The following is a 24,343-nucleotide window of genomic DNA, read 5'->3' as shown; positions in this document are numbered from 1 at the left end:
CACTTTAAGGTCTTCTAAACAGACGCCCTCCTGCCTACTTCCCTACCCAGTGCCAGAGTGTGTGGATAGTCCCCCCCCTTCTCTCTCTCTCTCATTACATGCTAACTAAGGTTCTGCTATTGTTGGCAAAAAGGGACAGCAGAAGCCAAGGAAATATTCCCTTCAGTGGGTGTCTTTTATCCCTTTGAGTTTTCTGAAATTATCTTTTTCGAAGATGGCTCTGGATTACTCAGAATGACTCTGAAACGTCTTGGCTCCTTTCTAGGTGGAAAAAGTGTTAACAAAGCCATGGACAAGCTTTTCCACACCTAAGAACACCCAGTGCTCAGGCTACAGGGAAGAAGGCCTATGATCCTGCCTGTCCACTTCCTGGGCATCTAGAAAACTCTTAGCCACTTTATCCTGAAGCTGATCACACCCTCTTTTCAGAGTCCAGGAAGGCAACCTTTTGGCTTCAGGGTAGCCCCTCTAGGCATGCTTGGCAGAACTTCAGATTCCCCAGTGTTTGCTAAGAAAAGGGATTATTTGTCTCTTCTACCCTTTGGGGGTTTTAACAGATAGAATAACCAGTGATAACAGAGCCTGGTCCCCAGTGGACTGTCCCTGGGCCTGCTGTGACCACTGGTATACACTGCCTGCAGATAAAAACTGGTCCTGGCTTGGGTTCACAGCAATGATAAATTCTGGCCAACTAGACATCATTGTTGGTAGCATGTAGATGCTGCTCTGCATTAAGGAACACTAAAGAGAACTTCTCTTAATACCGAAACCTCTCTCCTCCCCAGAACAAAACAAAACAAAACAAAACAAAACAAAACAAAACAAAACGCTGGTCCACTTGCATCTGTAAGCTGGAGTTAGGAGCCCTCAGCTTCATGGTCTTTACTTAGGCTTTGAGGATGGCCTATGTAAATAAGCCCTGTTAACTGGTTCCCCATCTGGATGGGAATAATGGGGGTGGGTGGGGGAAAGGCACAGGGCAGGAGACTCTGCAAGTTTAGGTCAGCATGGGGAATCTGCTTTGCAGATTAACCCTATGGTGGCTAAGTGCTTTCCTATGGGTTTCATTGTCCCATTTTTAACATACACACTTCATAAATCCACCCATGTGAGGTACTGTTAGTGGGTGTGGTGCCTGAGAGTTGTGTAACCACCACCACTATCTAATTGAACTCCATTTTCTTTGTCTCCCTAGGTGGGCCAGTACACATCACAGCCACTCTGTTTTCTTCCAACCACTCCCCTTAGATTCCCTGGTCTCTCCACCACTGAGTTTCTAACTGCAGTACCTGTACTTCCTATGGGTTCCCATGCTTTCCAGGGGTGCTGATTCGTAGGGGGTGCTAGAGTCATGGAAGGGAGCCAGCTCTGGTGCCTGCCTGCAGTGCCCAGAATACAACTGCTGTGAGTACAACTCCCAAGGCTTCTCTGTGGACACACAAGCTCCACTCGTGAGCTGGCAGAGGCCCTTTTGTCCCAGTGGTATCCAGGGTCACAGATGAACTGCCTCCTTGGGTGAAATCTGCCAGCTGATATCAGTCACCAAGCTCCCTGAGGCACAAGCTGATAGGGGCCAGAGACCCTGATGACCTTCACCTCCCTCCTCCTCCCTTCTCATCTACCATTGGGACTGACCTACCCTTTCCAAATCCCCACTGCTTGGTAGATAACCAGATGCTCTAGGCTGTTTAAAATCTGCCTTCTGTCTCATTTTCCCCAGGTCTTCAGCAACATGTAAATGTTGTCTTGGGCCACACTTATCAAATATCCAAGTGTCTGCCATTGAAAATAAGGTCAGGCTTGGGCAATGGAATCAGACAGAGCTGACACACCCAGGAGATCATGAAGTGCCTGTGAATTATTTTCTGAAAGACACTGTAGAGACAGCAATTGAAGAGACTTGAAATTTCCAACCTCAGTCAAAGTGACAAAGGTAAATTCAGTCTTAATTCATACCCGAGTTTGATTCCTAGCATCCGCAAATAGACTTACAATGTATGTAACTCCAGTTCCAGGAGACCTGATGCCATCTTCTGGCCTCTGTGGTTACCAGGCAGCCATGTAGTGCATAGACATACAGACAAAACCTCATACATATAAAAATAATAATTAAAAGACGGGAGGTCTCTGTTATCACTGAGGAACACGTTGGTCTGACAAGACCTCCATAGAAATGAAGTGAACAGCAAGGCTTCGAGTTACCAGCTGTCTCCCTGTGTGTGGAGCAGCGGCAGCACCACCGAGCTGTCTAGTTCACACCTCCCGCTGTCTCATCCTGGTGTGTGTGGTAGTGGGACAGACTCTCTATGTCTAGTTCACACCTCACTCTCTTGTGAGTGTGGTTGGTGGGAGTCACCCCTCCGGAGTCTTCATGTAGAGAAACATTCAATGCTCACCTCATCAGCTGGAGATCACTGGACATGAAGGTACCCATGGAAAAAAAAAGCAGGTCTAAGAAGAGAGGTTTGGAAAGGTGAGAATAGGTAGGCCTGTCCGAGATGTAAGAGGAGCATTCCAAAGAGGGAAGAAACATGGGCTTTACAGCCAAATTTCTTGGCTCTAACATCTACCAGCTCTTCGGCTGTGTTAACTTAAGGGACGACCATGTGACTCAGTTTCCTCATCTATGAAATAAACTGTGAAGACTGAGACAACTCTAATACACAGTGTACAACGCATGAGACAGGGCGAGCTCTCAGGTTGGCCATGACAGTATTGTCATCTAGATAAGCGACAGACGGCTCGCTCTGGTATACAAGCTCCCCAGAGTCCCAACCAGGCACAGCCAGACAGCATGCATGCCATCCCAGGGCAGCCTGTCAAGGCTCTTGATGCAGCAAAGTGGACACGGGGTCTCAGAAGCTAAGTTGTCTTTCCCGGAGACCATTGCACAGGGTTCTGAGGTCTGGCAGTCTCTAAGGATGGTCATGGAGGGAAGGTGGGGCCCTCTGCTCCCCACAAACCAACATCTAATTGTGAAGAGCTGGGCAAACCGCACAGTGCTACACTGAGGCTGGCCAGCCATTCAGTGCTTCATTAGGTTTTTGTTTTTCATTAGTGAGAGGGCCATGACCAAAAGACCAGGCAGGAAACACTAACACAGGATCACTCCCTTCTGAGGCTCATGAAGCTTGCCAGTGTTCCATTAAAACTGACTATGTTGTATCCCCCTTTCCCTCCCTCTCAGCACCTCTTGCTCCTATTCCCTTGAAAGTACAGTTCCCCATCCCAACGCCACATGTCTGGCCGCCCATCCCTGGGTCTGTAAGGGTGTTCTCACACAGGGTATTTCAGAGCCTGTCCTCCATCACCACCTCCTTCCCATGGACAGCAGGCTGGTGTTTGCTGGTTATAGGACATGAGGCAGATTCCCCAAACATTTCCTGACTGGACATGCTATAGCTGCCCTCCACCCCTGTCCTCTTTGACAGGTCCTTTTTAAGCCGTTAGGATTCTGTGGGGTCTGGGTGCTATATTTTTATGTTCATTATGCTCATGTAAAACCAAAGGAAGAGGAGACGGGTTTTTAGGCCTTGTCATGCAGGAGCAGGGAGGACCTTGAAGTGCCATATTGAAACTGGCTAAGGTTTACAGATTGCTCCATGGCCTCAAGAAATTCTTGCACCTTCAGGCAGGGGACAGAGAGGTGTTTACTGAAATCTACATCTGGTAACAATTTGTTCAGCAGCAACAGCTTCGCCAGCTGCCTCTTGCACCAAATACTCCACAGGGACCCATAACCCCACACTGCTCACTTGTGTGAGGCCCAGTTTGTCACTCATGTCATTTTTTCACACTAGTCTGGAGGCTGAGACACTGTTCTTGCCCATGGCATTCTGGGCAAAGATGAGACCACATACTGACCCCCTGACTCCCTGACTCTGAAGTCCACCATAGAACAACAGAAGGGCAGTTTGCTTCCCTTTACTACCCAAGAGGTCCTGCCCTGTGATGCTATCAAGACCAGCACAGGAGTCTCAGTGCAGACTGCCACTTCCGGGACTGTTGAGATAGGAAGGCACACTGTACTACAATCCTAGGAAAAGCACTTTGAGAGCTGATGAGCCCTACAGTGAATTCTCTGAGAGACTAGCTGAACAAGAAGTTCGTTTTTGGTGTCTGTTGTTAGATGACAAGATGTAGGTAAATCCAGACAGTAAAGTCCAGCTTGGTGGCAGTCCTAGGGACTAGGATTTCATGATCCACTCCTCAATTTCAATTGCAAAGCAAAGACAGGGGCAGATGTGGGAGTCAAATTATGAGTATATGGATTTAGCTGGGCATGGTAGTATATACTTGTAATCTCAGCACTCAGGGAGGCAGAGGCAGGCAAATCTCTGTGAGTTTGAGGCCAGCCTGGTCTACAAAGGAAGTCCAGGACATCCAAGGCTACACAGAGAAACTCTGTCTCAAAACACAAACAAACAAACAAACAAACAGTATATGGATTCCTGACAGACTTCCGGCATGTATGCCTAGCACCCACACCACTCCCTCCCTTGTGGGGAACTCCCCATTGCTCACTACATTAATGAGAGAGGCTGTCAATTACAATCATTACATTACCTCATCCCTACAGCTCAAACTGATCAATCAGAGTAGCCCTTCCTTGCCCGTTGCAAGGTCCAGAGAAGTCACGCGACTCAAGCCTCGCTAAGGATAGCTTTTATTAAAAGCTATTGACAAAGATGCTATTGCAGAAAAAAAATGACATTTTAGAATTGTCTAAATCAGTATTTCTTGCTACCTGGAAAAGAACAACCCACTGACAGAGAGAGTAAAGGTCAACAACACAGAATAGAGATAAGCCATAAGGACAAAAATGCCCTTTACATGAGACTCTCACATCATCAGAGTGTAGGACTCTCAGGGAGACAAACTCATCTCTGACCCTTCTGAAGCAAGCGGTGCAGGTGTGCTCTGAGCTTGTCAGCTTCCAGAACGCCTCCCTGACAGTTCTGATGGGTGCAGGGATGGAGAGGAGTCAGGATACTGACCAAGGCACATGGCTCATCTGGGATCAGAATGCGGTCAGCATGCCCCATCATAGTTTTCAAGTGAATAACTAGGTCATGCTGCTGTGTTGTCCTCTTAACACAGTAGAACATGCCAGAAACTTCAGAGTTGAAATAATGGGACAAGCCACCGGAAAGAAGAATCCAAAGAGTCGCTCACCCCACTGGTAATCAGGACAGTAGAACTCAGAAATCTAATGTGATAATGTTGCAAGTCTAACAGAGAGGGGACAATTTCAAAATATGATGTGCCAAGAATCTGGCAAGGATATGGAGTTACAGAAGCTTCTGGAAGGAAGGTTGGCATGATCTGATGAAGTTGAAGGTACATTTTTAATGACTCGAACATAGTGATCCCAAGTAAACAGTGTATTGTTGGTGTTCTAAGAGGAGGATTGGAGAAAGAGAGACATTTGAGGATGTAATAAGGCTTTGCTAGCAGCAGGTGGGACTTTCTCAGGGAGCTGAGCCCTGCGCAGTCTTGCACACTTGTTACACAAAAGGCCTTTTAGCAAGGCAGTTCCTGCATACCAAAAACTCTTATCTAGAAGTTGTCTGAAGAAATCATTACCCAAGCAATTCTCAGCCATTGCAAGAATTCCTGGTTTTCCAGGAATGTCTTGTGGCTAAGGTCATGCAAAGGCTTTGAAGTTTCCATTGGAAGAGTAAGCCTCTGAATCTCAGGTAACAATACTGACTATTTTCAAAAGATGACCTCAAGGCTAACTGGCCATCACTCTGGAGTAAATGCCAGGTACAATGGCTCTTCTAAAATTCCACTACAGTTTATATTTCAATGGGAATGGTGTCTACCCTCAAAGGAGTCAAACCTGGGTTTGGGCAGGTGGAAAAAACAAAGCAAAACAAAAAACCTCATAGACATGACCTTGGTAGGTGGCCCTACAAAAACGGACTACCAAACATTCTTATTAATTTAAACTCTAGAATTCTAGCATTCCATTCTCTCTCTGGGAGAGATAGGGAAAGCCTACGGCACATTGTCTCAGTGCAGTGTAGAACCCCGTGAGCTGTACCCAGCAGCACTTCTGCCAGCATTGTGTCCCCAACCAGAAGTGCACTAGAGGGGAGAGGGGCTTTCTAACTTAGGGAAATGCTACATGGCAACAGCAGTGAGCAAACTGCAGCAGCAAGCACAGGCCAGATGGAACATAATTCCATTCATGGAAGTTCAAGACCGAACTGCATTGTTTTGGGATGTGTCCCCCAAGCTGAAGATGAAAAAGCAGAGTGTGTGGAGCAGGGGCCACCAGGGCGGCAGGCCGTGAGCAACACATGAGCTGGGAAGGGCAGGTTTACGTCACAGAGGGTTCATGAAGCCATGGAGAACCCATTAAGCTTTTCTGCATGTGTTGCGGATCACTTTAAAATATTAAGACAGAAAAGACCAGCAGGAGGGAATTTCCTTCATCATTACCATTTAAATGTCCAGAAAGCTGTTTGAGTTCTTCCCCTCAGAGGCACGTGGTGGTGTCTGAAGCCTTTGCACCTGGGCCCAGTGAGTCAGAACCCATTTCTCAAGGGAAGTGAAGGCTCAAGTTAGAAGGCTCAGCAGGAGTCTTAGGCAGATCTCTAGGGGAAGTAAACAGGCTGAGACGGGATGAATGAATTGAACGAAGTTGGGGACCACACAGCAACAGAAGGATGGACCCTGAGCCTCCATCTCTTCCGGGTCCACAGCCACAACTCAATAAAGTGCAGCTGGGAAGACTTAAAACACCATCTCTGTACTGAGCAGGGACAGGATTTTGCTTTGTTTTGTTTGAGGCAGGGTTTTACACAGCCTAGGCTGGCCTGGAACTCTTTATTTAGTTGAGGATGGCCTTGAACTGCTGATCATTTGACTTCTACCTTCTAAGTGCTGGGATGACAGACTTGCAGTGTCATTATGTTTGTAAATGATTTTGTTTTGTAAAGCTGGACCTGAAATGGCAATTCTGCGTTGGTGTCCTGAGTGCAGAGTCTACAGCACATGCCACCACACCTGGCCAGACTTTCTCCTTCATTATTCATCACACGGTACAGGGTGATAATTGTGCATCACTGGCACCATTTGGGATCATGAGTGATGGCCTGAGAATTTGAGGCACAGCAAAGGATGAGCACAGGGTCCACGCAAATGCTCTTCTGTTTTATAAAGGGGTTGGCACGTCAGCAGACTGTGAGATCAGTAGCCTTGGTACCAAAGGGAACACGTGGGGCACTCACCAGAGAAAAAGATGCTTTTTCTAGCTAGCTGTCCTCCGAGGAGCTAAAAAAATGTGCCATTAACAGTCATGAACTGACCAAGCAGTTGCTACTGTTTCACATTAAAAAGTGTTTTGGTTTTTTTTTTTTTTTTTCCACACAGTTCTTTCATACACTCTGACACTGTTGCTAATCTGACGCTCTAAAACTCATTTAATACAGATTATTTCCAGGGCCAAGTGTAGTGGTACATGCCTTTAATCCTAGCAGTGGGGAGGCAGAAGCAGGTGGATTTCTGAGTTTGAGGCCAGCCTGGTCTATAAAGTGAGTTCGAGGAGAGCCAAGACTGTACAGAGAAACCCAGTCTTAAAAACAAAAACAAAAAAAGGGGCTGGAGAGATGGCTCAGAGTTTAGGAGCACTGGTTGCTCTTCCAGAGGTTCAGTTCCCAGCACTCACATGGCAGTTCACAATTGTCTGTAACTACATTTCCAGGGGATCTGACTCCCTCACGCAGACACGTGCAGGCAAAACACCAATGCACATAAAACAAAAATAAATAAATTTAAAAAACCAAACCAAACCAAACCAAAACAACAAAAGCTTTTAAAAGTGTGCCAGCTCATTTGTGGCTAGGTGTCATCTCAGATCCCAGGTGGACTCAGGCAAGAGGGAGTGATATAAACAGTGACAGGCCCGGGAGTAAATCCCACCTCTACCTACAGCATGCACATCCCAGGCCTTCTGCCAGACCAGCCTATTCTAGATCCTCAGGCCTACATGGCCAAGGCTGAAGTGGGCCCAACCATCATGAAATGATATCTATTCTCACAGGTCACTGACTAAGGAAACAGGAGGGAATGGAAGGGGGCACAGAGGGAACAGTGTGCCAACAAGTATCTGGGCACAGAAACACAAACTAGCTTGGTTCTGAACTGGTGTTTTCAAACATCGATGCTTGTGGCTCAAGTCTGACTGAAATAACACAAATGTTTCATGTGTGTAATTCTTTATGAACATCAGCAATTTTGAAAACTCTTTCATGAAGCCAAGTTTCTTCCTTTTTAATAAAATGCCAAGCAGAATTAGGTGGGGTCCCTTCCAAAGAGGCTTAAGGCAGGATAAACACAAATACCAAAGCAAAACAAGGGGTTTCGGATTGGGCTCAGTGGCAGACTTTGCACTCAACGGGCATGAGGCCCTGGCTTCCACGGCCAGCACAGAGACGATACAAACCTATTACCTATTTCTAGCTTGTTACAGTTTTTGTTTTTGTTTTTTAAACCACACAGCTTTGTAACGGAGATGGCGGCCAGCTCTGAATTGCCTCTCCAGTTTAGGGAAGATGGAAGCTCAGAAGGAAAGCTCCCCGGACTTGCTCTTCTCTAAGAGGTAATTCCAGATGAGCCATGAGTTCATCGGTGAGGAAAGCCTCTCAGAGATCCTCAGATTTTATCAGAAGCCACTGGAGGAGTAAGGAGCTGTGGTGATATGGCAGATACCACAGAGTATGTGGCTGTGAGAGATGGACAAAGCATCTACTGCATGTAGAAACTTCTGGGCTCAGTATGAAAGCAGACTCCCTCTAAGTTAGAGGTAGCTCAGCACCTGCTCTCAATTCCTCTCTGCTCCCAGCTGGAGAGGTGGACTGTAAACCTTACCGTGTACATGGAGACTTTACACAGTGAGGTTCAACAGCGTGCAGTCAGCGTATTTATCCCTCTGTCCCTCTCTAGCTTCATCTGTAAAACGGTACTTCTTCCTAGTAAAACAAGCAGTATGCTGGTAGCAACAGTCTGGTCTCAGGGGCTCTCTGGCCACAGGCACATACGGAATCCCTGCTCTGCTTTTCCTTCCCTTATACCTGGAGTTCCATCCTCTAAGAACCCATGTTTGCTCTTGCCTGGAGCCCCCTCTTCCATGAAACCTCCTGAGGTCCCACAAAACAAAAGAATCATATGTCAGACTCTGCCCTCAGGGGCCACAAGACCTGTCTTGCTCACATCTTCCCTCCCCCAGCACCATGGCACTGTCCCACAGGACTGGCTTGTAGCTCTTTGCTTCCACAGTGCCACAAGCCAGGCAGGGCTGATGCACACTAGTCGAAGATGCCAATAACACCGGATTAAAGGCACACACCTTTATTGCTGGCCCTTCTAGTCCCAGAGCCCCCACAGTCAACAGAGAAGTAGAAGGTTCAGAACTGTAATCTCAGAGCTCTGAACCCATTTAATTTTATAGTCTCGAAATATGGAATTCCCCCAAATTCAACAAGGCAGCTGTTTTGCTTGCAAACGAGAAGGGTCAGCTGTGAAAATACAGCCCCTAGAAAAACAAAGACAGGACAGGCTGCAAGGATACCTCTAGGCTCCCCCCTCCAAGACACACACACACACACACACACACACACACACACACACACACTGCTGAGTCAGGAAGTCAGGTCAGCTGTGCCTGGCCTATGTGCTATCTAGCCCCAGGAATTCACTCACTTTCCACCTTCAGGTTCACAGACTCCATCTTGAAAAGCCACTCTAACTCAAAATGCATCCATTTAGCTTAGTGTTTTCATGATTTAAAGATACATACATACATACATAGATATATACATACATACATACATAGATATATACATACATATATATATATATATAACTGCCAATCAAAGCTGAGGATCCAGTCAGACAAATCCAGATACAATTCCTCTCTGACATGACTGAATCGGTTTAAAAATATTTTTTAGGTAAAAGTAAAATTTTGAAGTCTTTATGGTTTTATGTTTTTTGGACTTGAATCTCATGGTTTAGGGAGGACTCAAGTCTCACAATTTAAGGAGGATTCTATTCCCATGGCTTAAGATGGACTAGAGCCTCTGTTCTATTGCTCAGCTCTGAATTGTCTGTTTGTAGCATGTGACTCCTCCCTTTCTCTCTCCCATGGCCTCCAAGTAGATTGCACCATCCAGCCTCCTCTCTGAAAGGTAGGATTCTACCCAGACTTTGCCATCTATTCTTCCATAGGACCATCCCTAATGCCCATATATCTGAACATCACAGACCTCTGCAGATAACTCTGACAGCAAACAAAAGGGACACACTATACAGCGAGTTCTCAATGAGATGCTGCCAAGCTGGATTTCAAAAGACAGGCTCCAGTTTCCAAGCTAAGCAGCAACTGGCCCTGTGCCTGAAGTTTTTACTCTCCTTCCCTCACTCAGGAAAGAGGGCCAAGGCTGATCTTGAGGGCTTGCTTCATAAGGAAAAATCAGGGAAGGGCACCATCCCAGGACAGACCAGGGGAGGAGGGCTAGCAGAGGACTCTGGGAAGGTAGAGCTAGGTGCACCACAGGCCCGTCAGCTCCCACAGTGAGCCTTCTCCATCGCAAACAGGTCTGAGTGCTGACATGGGGCTTTCCCACAGCTTCCCCTGGGCTCCAAAGGCATATTTGTCATCAGAGGCTCTTGATGAAGCTGTATATAAATATCTGACTGTTGTTAAATACAAAACAAAACAAAAAACTACTCCACAGAAACCAAATCAAAAGCAGCTGTGAGGGCGAGGGGCCAGCAGCTCGGGCTAAGTGCAAAGGCCGGCAGAAACACTTGTTAACGGCGTGGCTGACTGAAGGCAGAATAGGAAGTCCCTGTGCCCACGAAATCACGCCATATGACTGCCATGCTTCTCCTGTGACTCTGCTGTGAGGACGGCAGACAGTCTACCTTCTAGAATTCTGTGGCCAGTAAGTTGAGAGTTTGACTCTCAACTCTGGATGGTTCTGTCAGCACAGCCCTCCTTGGCTGCCAGCTTGCAAGGGACTATCCGGCCTGTGTTAACAGCGGGTGTTCCACTTTCCTTCCCCACAATCACGAATTAGCTCCATAGATCTGCAGGATGCATGCTGCTTCACCAAAACTTGAGGACATAAATGGTGTGAGCACAGTGCTAAGAATAGGATGACGCCGCTGACATCACCCGTGGTGCAACGGCCAATGCTGCCAAGAGGCCTGAGTGAGGGGCAGATGGCCTCAAGCTAATCCTGGAGACAGGAGAACAGCTAGCTTCTGGCTATGGAATCTGGGAATTTCAATCTCTCAAGGATGGACCAGCATGGCTTGTTTCATCAGCCCCCTTGGGAGTCATCTTGTTTTCTTTAGTTAGATGGAGTGGAAAAATATATCCTGGCATTTCTCAGAGCACGATGCTGAACCCACAGTTGGAATAAAATAAAAACACGGAAACTGATATTTTGTCCCAGGATGAGGAATAACCCTAGAGGCTAACTTGAGCCAGTTTCATAAAACAAGACTAATGCATTTGTATGTTTGAGTCAGACTGAGACTTTCCTTAGGAAATCCATCAATTAAAGCAACACTTGGGGAATTCCTCTGAAGATCTGTGACTGCAACGCAGTGTGGTTCATCAACTTGCAACTTCCATTTCCTCAGGTTGCACAGAGGCTAGACAAAGGACCAGAGTCAAGGCCAGTCTCCAAGGAAGTTGGACCTTGAAGGTGAATCGTGAAAGCATTCTCCATACTGGTCATGTTTTAAGAATGTAGGAAGCTGAGTAGGGCCTTTCCTCTGTGGGGACTTATAACATTTCATGGGCAAAATGAAAGCACCATTTGACACCTGGATAGGATTCAGAGAATGTGGTGTCGGTCCAAGGCCCCAAGATAAGATACAAGCCAAGGCAAATGGCCTTTCCTGAAAGTTCTTTTAACTAAAGTTCTTTTAGTGTGAAATAAAATTGACCTTCCATACATATTCTGTATTAGGAACATTTGGATTGGCAGAGGCAGGTGGATCTCTGTAATGGCAGATGTATGCACACAAACCAGCGTGGTCTACATAGTGAGTTCCAAGCCACTGAGGGCTACACAGTGAGACCCTGTATATAAAACCCAACCCAACCAAACCAAACCAATAATAATAAGACAAAAAGTGTACCCAAAACCTGAAGCCTCCCCTCACAGTGACAAACAGGGTAACTTTCTGTTCTCTGCCATGATGGTTCACTGGTCCTGTTAATTTACCTTCAAGCTTCATTCCCCAGTGATTTCCATCACTGTCCCTCATTGTCACCACAAAAACATTTCCACCCAAAACAAAGCATCGTTCCAGGGCCAGGCTCCACCTGCACCAGGCTCCTTTAAATGTGCCTTCTAAGCTTCCTGATGATCTATCTCCACAGCAGGACAGGGCAACAGTGACCTTGTGTGAGCTTACTGCAGTCCCTTAGGATGTGGGACAGCAGAAGGAGGGTGGTGGGTAGCAAAGCTAGGGCTACAGTGTTTGACCTCACTGGACTCAGATGGCCTTGCTTGCCTGTATCTTTGTCTGTAACTGTGGCTCTTTCTGTGGGAACAAGGGGGCATGTGGGCTTTTAGCAGATTCAGCTGGGCACTCTTCCTTCTCCAGTGAGCAGCACTGGAAGGGGACACAGGTGCTAAAAGATATGCCAAGCTTTCCAGAGATTAGTGCTAGAAGGGCAAGGGAAAGGGGGTGACAAAAATGTGCAGGGCTGTGTGGGGAGAAATGGTAACACCACTCAGAGCAAACTAAAAACTACAGGATTATAATACACTTGAGAAATGGGATGAGCTCTGGAAGGCCCAGGGCATTGTTCCTTTCCTCCCCGGCTTTTCAATGACAAAATCCAGCATTTGTTTATAAAGACAGCTTCTCATCCTTTAAAATTGAAATGCAAAAGGGAATGGTGACTGTCTTCCCAAAAGATTTTCTTGTACCCTGAGTCTTGGGACTTAGTGTGTACATATAACTAAAGCACTTTTGATGGCGCCTCGGCTCACTGCTGATTCCTTCACTTCTCACAGTGGACATGAGCCCATGAGCATCACCGTCTCATTAAGCCGGGTCCAATAACCAACATGGTGCCTGGCATCAGACTTTCAGAAGATGTGTAGTAATTTTTACACACACACACACACACACACACACACACACACACACACTCACTCATGCATGCACATGGTCCTGAGCTTCGGCACCACAAAAATTTGAATTCTTTTTATAAATAACCTATGCTAAAATAACACACATCGCTTTAATGACTTTTTTGTAAATCCAAAGCTCATGAGAACAGTTCATTCAAAAGTAAGTAGCATCTTCATTACGTTGATTTTTAAAATACAGAAGTTTATATTTTCATACCAAAAATAAGTATAAAAATCAAAATACTATATTTATATAAATAGATGTTTTTTGTTTTGTTTTGTTTTGTATTTGAGATATGGTTTCATGTAGGCCAGGTTGGCCTTGAACTCACTACACAGCTGAGGGTGAGCTTGAACCTCTGATTTTTCTTACTCTGGGAACATATTTATTCTCTTATTCACACATGTTCTTTTGACAGCAATGAAACCACATGGGCGAGACAATGATTTTTGCCCTTATGAGGCTCCCTGTATGAGTGCTATAATTTTGTTCTTCTTTTAAAGCTTCTATTTAGAGCTTTGGCAAGTCAAGGGTTACAGAGCCAAACTCCCAGAAAAGCTGTCAACTGCAGAGCATAAAACAATCCCAGATCATGGCTGAAGGATGAAGAAAGAGCAGCTGTGTCTGTCTCCTGGAGAGGAAACAGGAGCCACGTGACAGGCACGACTGTGTTTCTATAGACTTTCCTCATGTGGTGCTGGCACTGGACCCAGGACCTTGCGTATGCTAGGGAGTACTCCACCACCGAGCTCCATTCTCAGCCCGATGCTTGTTTTATGCCTTCAAAGCCTGTATCTGATGCATCATTTGTTTGGCTCCATCTACTCAAGGAGCATGTGCCTGCAGTTGCCAGATCTGATCTTTCAAAGAAGTTGAAAATGAGGAAATTGAGACTTTTATGTAAAAGTCATGATTTTAAAATTCTGGCTTTCTTCAAAATTTAACACAGGGCAAGCTCCAAAATACCACAGCTGTAAGCCACATCTGGCCCCTAGGCTAACAGGCTTATTATTGCTCACCTCCAGCATTACGGGAGACTTAAGACTCCAGAGCTAACTTAGTGAAGGAACCTTCAAAAAACCACCCAGCCTCACAGATGAAGTCCTGTTGCCCCTGCCCACAGCCTGTTGTCACCAAGGATCACTGTTACTTCTTTCCTCTGGGTCTTTAAGAAGGACATGAGCAGTTAAGCCACTGAAGTACAGACTAACTAGATGTGATAAAGGCTTGAGGCCTCAACCCTGACATCTCTTAGGTCTCTAGAGTGAGAGGTAATGAACCTTCTGCTCTTCTGGGTGACCTGGCAAAGCCCTTTTGCCATCTTGCCGGTGATGTCATGGCTGCAAGCAGGTTCCTCCTCATGCACTTCCAGGCCCTGGTAGTTACCATCGGCACAACCTGAAACCTGCCTGGGACCCCGGTCTCAGGTTCAGGGGACAGCTTTGTCTCTCAGAGTTCCCCAGAAATGCTATTCTCTTCCTGGACCTGAAGATAAGGGACATCCAGGCTCTAAGTACCAGACATCAGTCAAAGACCACATCTGTTTAATGCCCCAGCATCCGGGCAAGTTAGAGAAAATTCACTTTCAGTTCTATATAAGTGCTAGAAGTCTGCCTTCTCTCCTGGGGGTATCTGTAAATCTCACCCCAACCTGCTCACAAGTCTGAGCAGCTGAATTCTGGTTTTTCCAATGGTTTCTTCCGCTCAGAGCTCACCCCACCCCTCCAAACAGCAGCCCTTACTCTCCTAGCTGGTCAGGTCTCTCCCTGACTACTTGGGGACTCCTCAGTGGTATGGAGACACAATCCCCGGGTTGTTTACGATCACAGACTCATGGCTCTGTAGCCATGTCTGCGACCGAGCCACATCTGTAGAACTTGGGCCAGCAAGGGCTTCCTTGCGCAGCCATGGAACTGCCATGAGGGCTTGGTTCACCTCATGACCACCTCAGGGGAAAGCAACTCCACGGTAAGAAGCTGTTCTAGCTCTCAGCCTGGGGCTGTCCCTCATTCAGGGTGGGGAACTGCCCAGCTCCCAGGCCAGGCAGGGACATTTCACAACAGGCCAATGTTTGCACCCAAGACTGACCAGACCGCCAACACCAAGTTGGCCATGTTCCCTCTGCTGACGCAGTCCAGAGTGCAAGGTCCCCACTGACTTGTGTTTTGACAGAGACCTTAAAGACTGTTTTCCAAGGGCTATGCTCAAGCACACCTTCCAGAAACACAAGTGATGTATCAGGGGCCTGGACCTGTTCTCCCTTGACTTGGTGTTTTGGGCAGCTACAAAGCTGCCTAGGTGTTCCTTGCTCTGGGCGGGGGTGGGGGGAGTCAAACTATTCTATTCCCTTTTCCAAAGGCGAGAGTCCAGCAGGTTGGAAGCCTCAATCCTCAGGACAGAAGTGCCACTTTCTTACCTCAGCAGCTTGGGTCTCTTGATGGAGCAGTGTAAGGCCAGTCAGGTCTTCTAAGAAGGAATGTGAGGAGTTGAACACCTTTGCTAGGAAGGTGAATCCTTCCCGCTCGTATTGATCAAGAACCTGTAAAACATTGGTACTTTTAGGGAGGGGCTGCAGCTGTTAGACGTGCATTAAAAGGTTCTTGTTTATAACAAGCACTTATTAAAATCAGGGAGATGGCTCAGCAGGCAAAGGCACCTACCACCAAGCCTGATGAGCCAAGTTCCATCCCCAGGGTAGAAGGAAGTGACCGACACCCCCAAGTTGTCCTCTGACCTCCATATGAATTTCATGGCACAAGAATGCACTCACACATGCACACATGTGTATACACACCACATACGACTATAAGCAAATAAATGTGATTAAAAAAATCTAAAAAGGGAATGAAATATATGGTAAAAATGCCATCTAACAAGTAAAAAATGTAAAACGGGCAGGAGAGATGGTTCAGTGGTTAAGGCGCTGGTTGCTCTTGCAGAAGACCTGGGTTCAGCTCCCAGTTCCTATTATCAGGTGGCTCAAAACTGGCTGTAACTCTAACTTCTGGCAACCGGATGCCTCTGCACTCACAGGAAGACATGACAGATGGACACACACACACACGCTGTCTTTGTTTTGGTCTCTCTCTTAAAAATCTTTAAGAAAGAATACAGCAAGGCTGAGTATTTACTCTTTGCCTTGGCTTGGGAGAATCATGTTGTCTTCTGTGCAGATGCCAACCTCTTCCAATAAAGCAAGTTTCATGCAAGTTCTATAAGACCCAAGCTACTGGGTCCAAGATTCACTTGTTACAAAGTAAATAACAGGTGAAGGGTGATCCAAGGAAAAGTGGAGAACAATCAACGGAGTGGACAGGACAAAATAATTCATTAGAAATTTGACAACCCAGTTAGCAAAAAAGCATTTAAAAACTGTTAGAATGGAAAGATAAATGCTAACAGAAGTATCACAAATGTGGACGATCAAGACAAGAATATGTTCAATATATATAACGTGATCAGAGACCCACCAAGTCAGGACACAGCAAGTGTTAGCAAGGATATGGGGCACTTGAGACCCCCATAAAGTATAAGATTGGGACCATCTAGAAGTTTGGTACTCATATGTCCTATGGTCCAGTAATCCTCAGATACATACACAAACAAAGACCTGCACACATGAGCATCAGAAGACAAACAAGTGTTCTTGGCAGCACTACTCACGATAACCAAACCAGAGTTACTTAAGTAATTAGTCATCATAGATGACTAAATGAGTGGAATACTATATAGCAATAATAGAAATGATAATTACATTTGTCAAACAAATGTAACTTGTGCTCACATCACAGTCACCTTCATACAAAGTTAAAAACAAAAACAGGTAAAATTAATCCAGAGTGTTATAACTCAAGATAGGGGTGCACCTAAGGAGAGACTGTACCTGGAAGAGGGTGCTCAGGGGGGCCCATAGTGTTACCAGTGTCTGGGTGCTGGCTCCATAAAGTACCTGTGTGAGAGTCCCTCTGCGCCGTTAACATGTGGGCAGGACGCCCGTAAGCATGTTGTCCTTCACACAGAAGGCCAGAAGAGGAAAGGCCAGTTGCCTTGACGGGAGAACAAGAACTCTTAGGGCAAAACACATGAGACTATCACACCATGGATCAGTGATCACATCACAGCAGCTGTCAACTGAAGGGAGGCAGTGAGCTGCAGGGGTGAACAGACACCCGAGAAGCAGTAACTCAAGAAATAGACTTGAAAAATGTTTCCTTTTGTAAAAGCATGAACGCCACAATTCAGCAATTTCACTTGTGAAAGTTTCTGTGCAGCTGTCCATGGCATGAACACAGATGTAAGACTGCTCAGTGAACCACCGCAGCAAAAACCTTGAAAACAGATATCCAACAGGAGACCATGCTATACCGCCACATTTACAATCAGTGGCATATTCTGTAACTGATTAAAAAAAAAACAAAACACTGTGGCTCTGAACAACTGGTATAAATTGATTTCCAAGATATAGCAATATATTAAACAGAGCCAATATCCAGACTGTGTGTATATAGCAGTGTGTTTAAAGGATGCAGGGAAGATAGAAAAGGGGGAAATGAATTCAAGCTAACACATTCCTTCGATGGTTTCAGTGTTCTGCATCTGAAAATCCCAAAATAGGCTGAGTGCTGGAATGATGTCACAGGCAGATGTGTCCACACCGTCTCCTGTGGCTGACCACAGGACAAATTCAGACTACTACACACACTGCGCAAGGCTGCCCTGGGGCCATGCCTACAGACTACTTCAAAAACACAGGTGCACTTCGTCAGCTCCCCTGCCCCAGGCAGTGTGGAGGGTAAGAAGAAGCAGGGATGCCGCTGGAAAGTCAGGGTCTGGGGTTGGAGGAGAGAGCGAGCAGGCAGGAAAGGGTCTCAGCAGTGCTGGGAGGACATCTCGGGGGAAAGGTGAGTGAGGCTCCACATGTGGGTCCCCTAGCAGGATGAAGGTATGAGATACTTAGGAGTTGACAGCATCAAGAAGGGGCGGAATACCAGAGGCAGAGGTAGGTGAATCTCTATGTATTTAAGGCCAGCCTGGAATACACTGCCAATTCCAGGCCAGCCAGGGCTACATGGTGATATTCTAATATTCTGTCTCAAATAAAGAAAATAAAACATGGGGCGGAGAAGAGTCCAGGCAGGGAGAGAATGCTCCTCAGGCTGGCAGGTCATGCTGGGAGACCTGGAGAGCCTGGCTTAACCAAAGACTTGATAGCCTCACTCATGGATTTTAGAAATCACTTACGAGTTGGACACCTTTAATCCCAGCACTCTAGGCGGATCTCTGAGTTTGAGGCCAGCGCTCTATAGTGCGAGTTCCAGGACAGCCAGGCTACACAGAGAAACTTTGTCTTGAAAAACCAAAATAAATAATCAAAAAGTAAAAATATAAAGCATTTAATAAATATAGGCTCCCCTCACCCCCAATAATGAGATTCCTTACAAATCAGAAAGGTGTCTCGGAAGAATGGGTATGCAAATTAAATGACAGGCTTCCTCATGGTGAGTAGGGTCTATTCAATGTTGTGTTAGTTGTATTTAGTGATGACTTACTGCGAGTGTTGGATGTTGGTTGAACTCTTTAAGCCCTTGTTTCACTGTGTAACTCTGCAAATCTGAGAGCAGAGGAGGGACAGCAAGGACAGAATGAAGGACAGGTAGTCCGTTCCCAGGGTGGACAGAAGTTTAATGCTGAGGCTTTAACAGCACTGGCTGGAAAATATGTGTTAAAGCTTAATCCTCTTGGGGTGTGTGGAACCACGTACGGACCTCCAGTGCTGTGAGCCAAACTGCTGAACCCAAGCAACTTGTGGAAGGTATTAGGCGTCTCCTCCTAGGAACAGCAGCTTAGTTTTCTTAGAGAACGGAATGTCTTTAAAACTATAAAAACAAACAAACGAAAAAGAAGGAAGGAAGGGAGGGAGCAAGGAAGGGACAGGTAAAATGCATTTAGCAGTTACCCGTCAGTGTATAGCGCAGCCCATAAGCCAACAAGGGTCCTGAACAGCAAATGTCTAAGACACCCAGGGAAGTCACAAGTTTCCCAAAGATTTGGGAAGACAAATAAAGCAGCAGCGTTCCCCGCCCCCTTCTGCTCCCCCCTCCCCCCACTGCTGCAGTAAAGGTGCTCACATAAAAGTCAGAAGACAGCTTGTGGGAGTCAGCGTTCTCCCTTCATCTTGTAGGTCTTGGGGATTGAACTCAGTCCAGCAGGCCTGGCAGCAAGCACCTTCGGTCCTTAGCCAACTCACCCGCTCAGGGTTCACTCTTGTCTAATGATGCCTGCCCTTTCCTGCTATGAGCCTTTCTTTAGCCATTCTGCACAGTAGGGTTTTGTTGTTTATGACATGTATGAAAACACATCTCTGGACTAATATGGTAGGAAGTCTTTGAAGAGACAATGCCAGGAGTATCACACCTCCATCTGAGACTGTGCTAACTCTTTTCTTTGCTCCACCAGATGCATACTCCACAGCTAAGCACTGAAGCCCATCAAAGCTTCCAACCCTGGGCTACTCTACAGAAGGCTTTCACAGGGACTCTGGTCTCCTGATGTTTTTTTCTTTAAAAAGTATTTTTATTACATTTATTTACTTGTTTGTTTAGTTAGAGTATATCCTGTGTGTGTGTGTGTGTGTGTGTGTGTGTATGCCAGGACACAGAAAACAACCTGTGAAAGTCAGTTTTCTCTTTCCACTATGTGGAGTAGGACCCAGGAACTGAACTCAGGGCATCAGGCTTGGCAGCAAGCACTTTTCCCCAACTGAGCCATTGTGCTGGCCTGATGTAAAAGTTTTCATCTCATGAGAGGCAAAATGGATTCCTAGTCTGTCTATTTTTTTCCTTTTTCCTTCCCTTCCTCCTAAGTATGTACACTTGGATGAATTTATATGCACCACGAGACAGGTGTCCTTGGAGACCATGGGGCAATGGATCCCTTGAAACTGGAGCTACAAGGGGTTCTGAGTTGCCTGGTGTGGTTTCTGGGAACCAGTCCAGGGTCCTTGACAAGAATACTATTTACTCTTAACCACTGAGCCATCTCTCCAGCCCCTTGTCTATTATTCTTCAACAAGGGCAGCACAGAACACATACCCCAGTTTAAAAAGCAGCTTACATAGTTTTGACAGGAATGTAAACGTACAGTTTCTGTAAGGCTCTTGTTAAAGTCACTTTTGTCTAGGCTTTAGACTTCCTTGCACATGATGATTCAAAACTACACCTATTTCTCCAACATATACATAGTTGAGGTCACAGAGTAAGAAACTGTTTCCTACATCGCAGTTGTAGGCAGGCCTGATAGGACCTTTAATTAAGCAGACAGCTTGAGAGAACTGGCACCAGGTAGGACTACCTGCATAGTAACAGACAGCGGGAGTCTATGGAAGCCTCAGATGGACAACTTCCAGGAGGACGAAGCCCCCAGGCTTTTGTAAGTTTTACAGCCCAGAGCTTAACTAGGTTCGCAGAATGAATCTCAGAAAAAACCTAGTCTGCTTCCAGCTGTGAGATACAGTAGGTATACTTACTCTCTTAACACAGGTGAGGCAGAGAGCAGAGCCTAACCTGGAGGCAGTTTGTCAGAGGCTGAGGGATCCTGCAAAGTGAAATGCCCATCAGGGGAGAGAATGAGAGATCTAAAGTAAGCTTACCCATGGGGGGGACTCCCCTTCCCTGAGAAGAAGTGGAATATTGGAGGGAGAGGGTGTGAGGGTGGGACTGGGAGGAAAGGAGGGAGGCTATGATCAGGCTGTAAAGTGATTAAATACATAAATAAAGAAAAGTACTAAAAAAGTAAAAATAAAGTAAGCTTACAACAGTGGTTATCATCCTGGGAGTCATGACCTCTTTGGGGTCATATATCAGATATCCTGAATATCAGATATTTACATTATAATTCACAACAGTAGCAAAGTTATATTTATGAATTTCTCAGTGAAATAATTTTATGTTGGGGGGAGGGGTCGGTCACCTCATGCTGTGGTGACTGACCCCTCCCCCCAACATGAGGGACTGTATTAAAGGGTTGCAGCATTAGGAAGGTGAGAACCACTGGCTTAAAAGAAATGAACAGCTTTATTCAGCTTCTTTCTAGTAAAGAAAAATCTTTGTTAATAATTAAGATCCTTCCTTTCCTGCAAAGCAGCAGGCCCAGAACTGTCATACATTTAAAAATAAAATACACTAACCACGCATGGTGGCACATGCCTGTGACCCCAGAACCTGAAAGGCAGAAGCAGGGGATTATTTCAAGCTTGAAGCGAGCCTGGTCTCATAGAAAGTTCCAGAGGAGCGAGGGCCACACAGTGAGACCCTGTCTCAATAAATGAACAGGTAAAGGCTGCCAGTTTCAAGGCTGGTTTAACAACCAAGTATTTAAGGTACGTTGTTGCAGCAAGAGGCTTAAAAAAGAAAAGAACATGATCACATCAGTAGGTTTATAAAAATATTTGGCCCAATCAAAAACCCATTTGTGACAAAACTTGTACCAAATGAGAAACAGAAAGTTTCAATTTAATATAGGATTTCTATAAATAATCTGCCAGTATTCCTCCCCATTCCTCCCCTGACTCCCTCTGCTCCTTCTTTTTAGGCAGATATTATCTTGCTACATGCCAGGCTAGCCTGGAAGTCATGATGCTCCTGCCTCAGTCTTCTCAGTTTAGGTATTGCAGGTGTGCATTTCAGGTAACTCTGGTGAGAGAAATGGAAGAGCTAGATAATGGAGGGCCCCATGGGCCTGCGGGTGGGAGGATGCGCTGTGCCACATTGCTGGTTCTCCCAGCATCATCTGTAGAACTTTCAAGCCTGGAGAGTTGAAAGATGGAATCCCAATGAAAACTGCAGCAGGTGTCAATGGTGAGTGTTGGGTCTTTATAGGGAAGCGGACTGATCCAGAAGAGCCACCATTGCATGAAAGGAGAGGAACTGTGCAGAGGGACTGGCATAACTCAAGGCTAGGGCTTACTGCACAACTGCAGTTATAAAGACAGTGGGATTGGCCCAAGAATAGGCAAATGGACCAGTAGGGCAGAACAGAGGATTCAGAACCCACAAAAATGTAGTCACCTGACAAAGGAGTAAAGGTTAAATACAGTGAATCAGTCCTTTCAACAAATAACACCAGGACAGCCACGCACAAAAATATTCCCATGGACGCAGCTCATTCACCCTGCATACCACAGCTCAATCTGGGTCACAGGTTGGGGTGTAGCATGCACCCTATAAAGCTCTCATAGGTAATGAGGGAAAAACCAGCCTTGGCACCAAAGGTATGATCTGTGAGAGGAGGAACTGGAGAGCTGAAGGCTTCAAGCTCATGTGTAAGATTACAATCATGAGCTCTAAGTCATGGGCCAAAGACCTCAACACACACCTAACTGAAGAAGGTACATGGAAGTCAGAAAGCGTATGACAGATCCCTCACGTCATCTGTCACCAGAGGAATGCAAAGCACAACAGGAGTGGGCCACTGTTGCACACTTATCAGGATGGGCAAAATCCAGAACATGGACGAATGCTGGTAAGGATTCAGAGTGGCAGAAACATCACTCATTCAGTGCTGGCAGAGACCCAAGCAGCACAGCCCTTTGGAAAAGACTGGTGTTTTCTTACAGAGCTAAGGCTACTCTTCTACCTCACCCGGCAGAAGCCTAGAAGACACAAGCTTGCACACAGACATGGACGGAAACTTGTTTCCATCCAAACTTCTCTTCAGCAGATGGACGGCACAGGGACAGCGGTGTGAGTGAATAGTGAGTGCAGGCAGGGAATCATGCTCTTATAGAAAAGGAGCCCTTGAGAGCCGCAGCACATTACACGTGTCTGATGTATATATTACACAGAGCAGATAAACATTGCTTTGTAAGCAAGACAAGGGGTATGTGATGTGTCCACAATGTGATGGTCTAGAGAAGGCAGAACCATGGAGCCTTATAATTGCTGGGGCAGGGGCCTCTGAAGCAAATGTACTCAACTACAGTTACTTACACAAAAACACTATACTTATGTGCAAGTGTTTAAAAGATCACTGGTCAGGGCAGTGGTGGTGCTGTTTGGCAGTGTACCATATATATATTATATATATACCTTATAATATATATATATTATATTTGCCCAAACACATAAAGCATACGACACTAAGGGTGAACCTTGATGTAGACTATGGACTTTAAGTGATAAGGATCAGTGTGGGATCAGGGGCTATGATGAGCATGCTGTGGGGAGGGAGCTGCGATAATGGGGAGGCAGTCTGTATTCATCAGGGGCATGCATGGAACAGCTCTGGATTCTCCTCTTAATTTTGCTCTGAATCTAAAACTGCTAACACTCTCACAATAATTTCAGAGTGACCTGCCCAGTGCTCCAGGTACAGGGATAGAAGGCTATGGATACCCCAGGACCTGCCATTCCCATTCTGAGAGCACGCATGAACAAGACTCTTCTCTGTCCTCCCTTAGGGACAGTCACCCAGCTGGTTCTGTCAGCAGAGGGCTTACTCCACCATGAGGCAAGCCTGAAGTTTCTCAGGACCTTTGTGGACGGAGTCACTGCGCAGGGAGCTCCCTGTTCTGGGTAATGAGCTGGGCGCACTGATAGGAGGACCAGGACATCTTTCATTTACTTTCTGTCTCTTGCTGTTCTGAGATATCTCTCAGAACATTAACATTAACTAATTATTTAAAATTAATGCATTTATTAGGACAGGAATAAACAAACCTGATTTCTGTGAGTGGTAGGGCACTTGCCCAGCAGGAGCAAGGCTGTAGGTTCTGTCCCCAGTACCTCCTGACCAACAAAAAGCCCTTGATTTCAACAGCTGGCACAAAGCTCCACCCACCACCACTCTCCCAGCACCTGTGCAGGCAGATCATCTTGGGAAAGTCCCAGGTCTTTGTTTTCCCCGCCTGTTCCTGCCCCACAGGAGCTGCTTTCCATTAGATCAGTTCACTGAAGCTCAGCTCAGGTATCAAGTCCTGCACGAAGCTGTGCTGACTACTTCTACTCCTTTGTCTCTCCCTCTTTGGTGCTCTGACCATACCCCTCACTATGCACTGACCTATTGGGTGGCTCTGTAGGAAATGAACTGCTACATGATACCTGGCATTTCCAAGTACCGCCCTGATGGCTGGTGACTTTGTTTCTGTCTCCATATGAAACAGATAACAGCT

At 46.1% G+C, this 24,343-nt stretch overlaps 1 protein-coding gene across 4 annotated transcripts in view; it reads right to left on the bottom strand.

Moving 5' to 3' along the window:
* Atg7 (autophagy related 7) overlaps positions 1–24,343 on the bottom strand; it is a 197,824-nt gene that overhangs the window by 64,773 nt on the left and 108,708 nt on the right. For all 4 annotated transcript variants that reach the window (XM_060383958.1, XM_060383957.1, XM_060383959.1 and 1 more), the window contains one exon: positions 15,593–15,715. In XM_060383958.1, coding sequence (XP_060239941.1) covers positions 15,593–15,715 — 123 coding nt within the window. The remainder of the gene's footprint in view (positions 1–15,592; positions 15,716–24,343) is intronic.

Source organism: Meriones unguiculatus, chromosome 5, assembly GCF_030254825.1.
Source record: "Meriones unguiculatus strain TT.TT164.6M chromosome 5, Bangor_MerUng_6.1, whole genome shotgun sequence".
Classification (NCBI taxonomy): domain Eukaryota; kingdom Metazoa; phylum Chordata; class Mammalia; order Rodentia; family Muridae; genus Meriones; species Meriones unguiculatus.
Note: the sequence above shows the minus strand (reverse complement) of the source record. Positions and strands in the feature narration are given on the sequence as shown.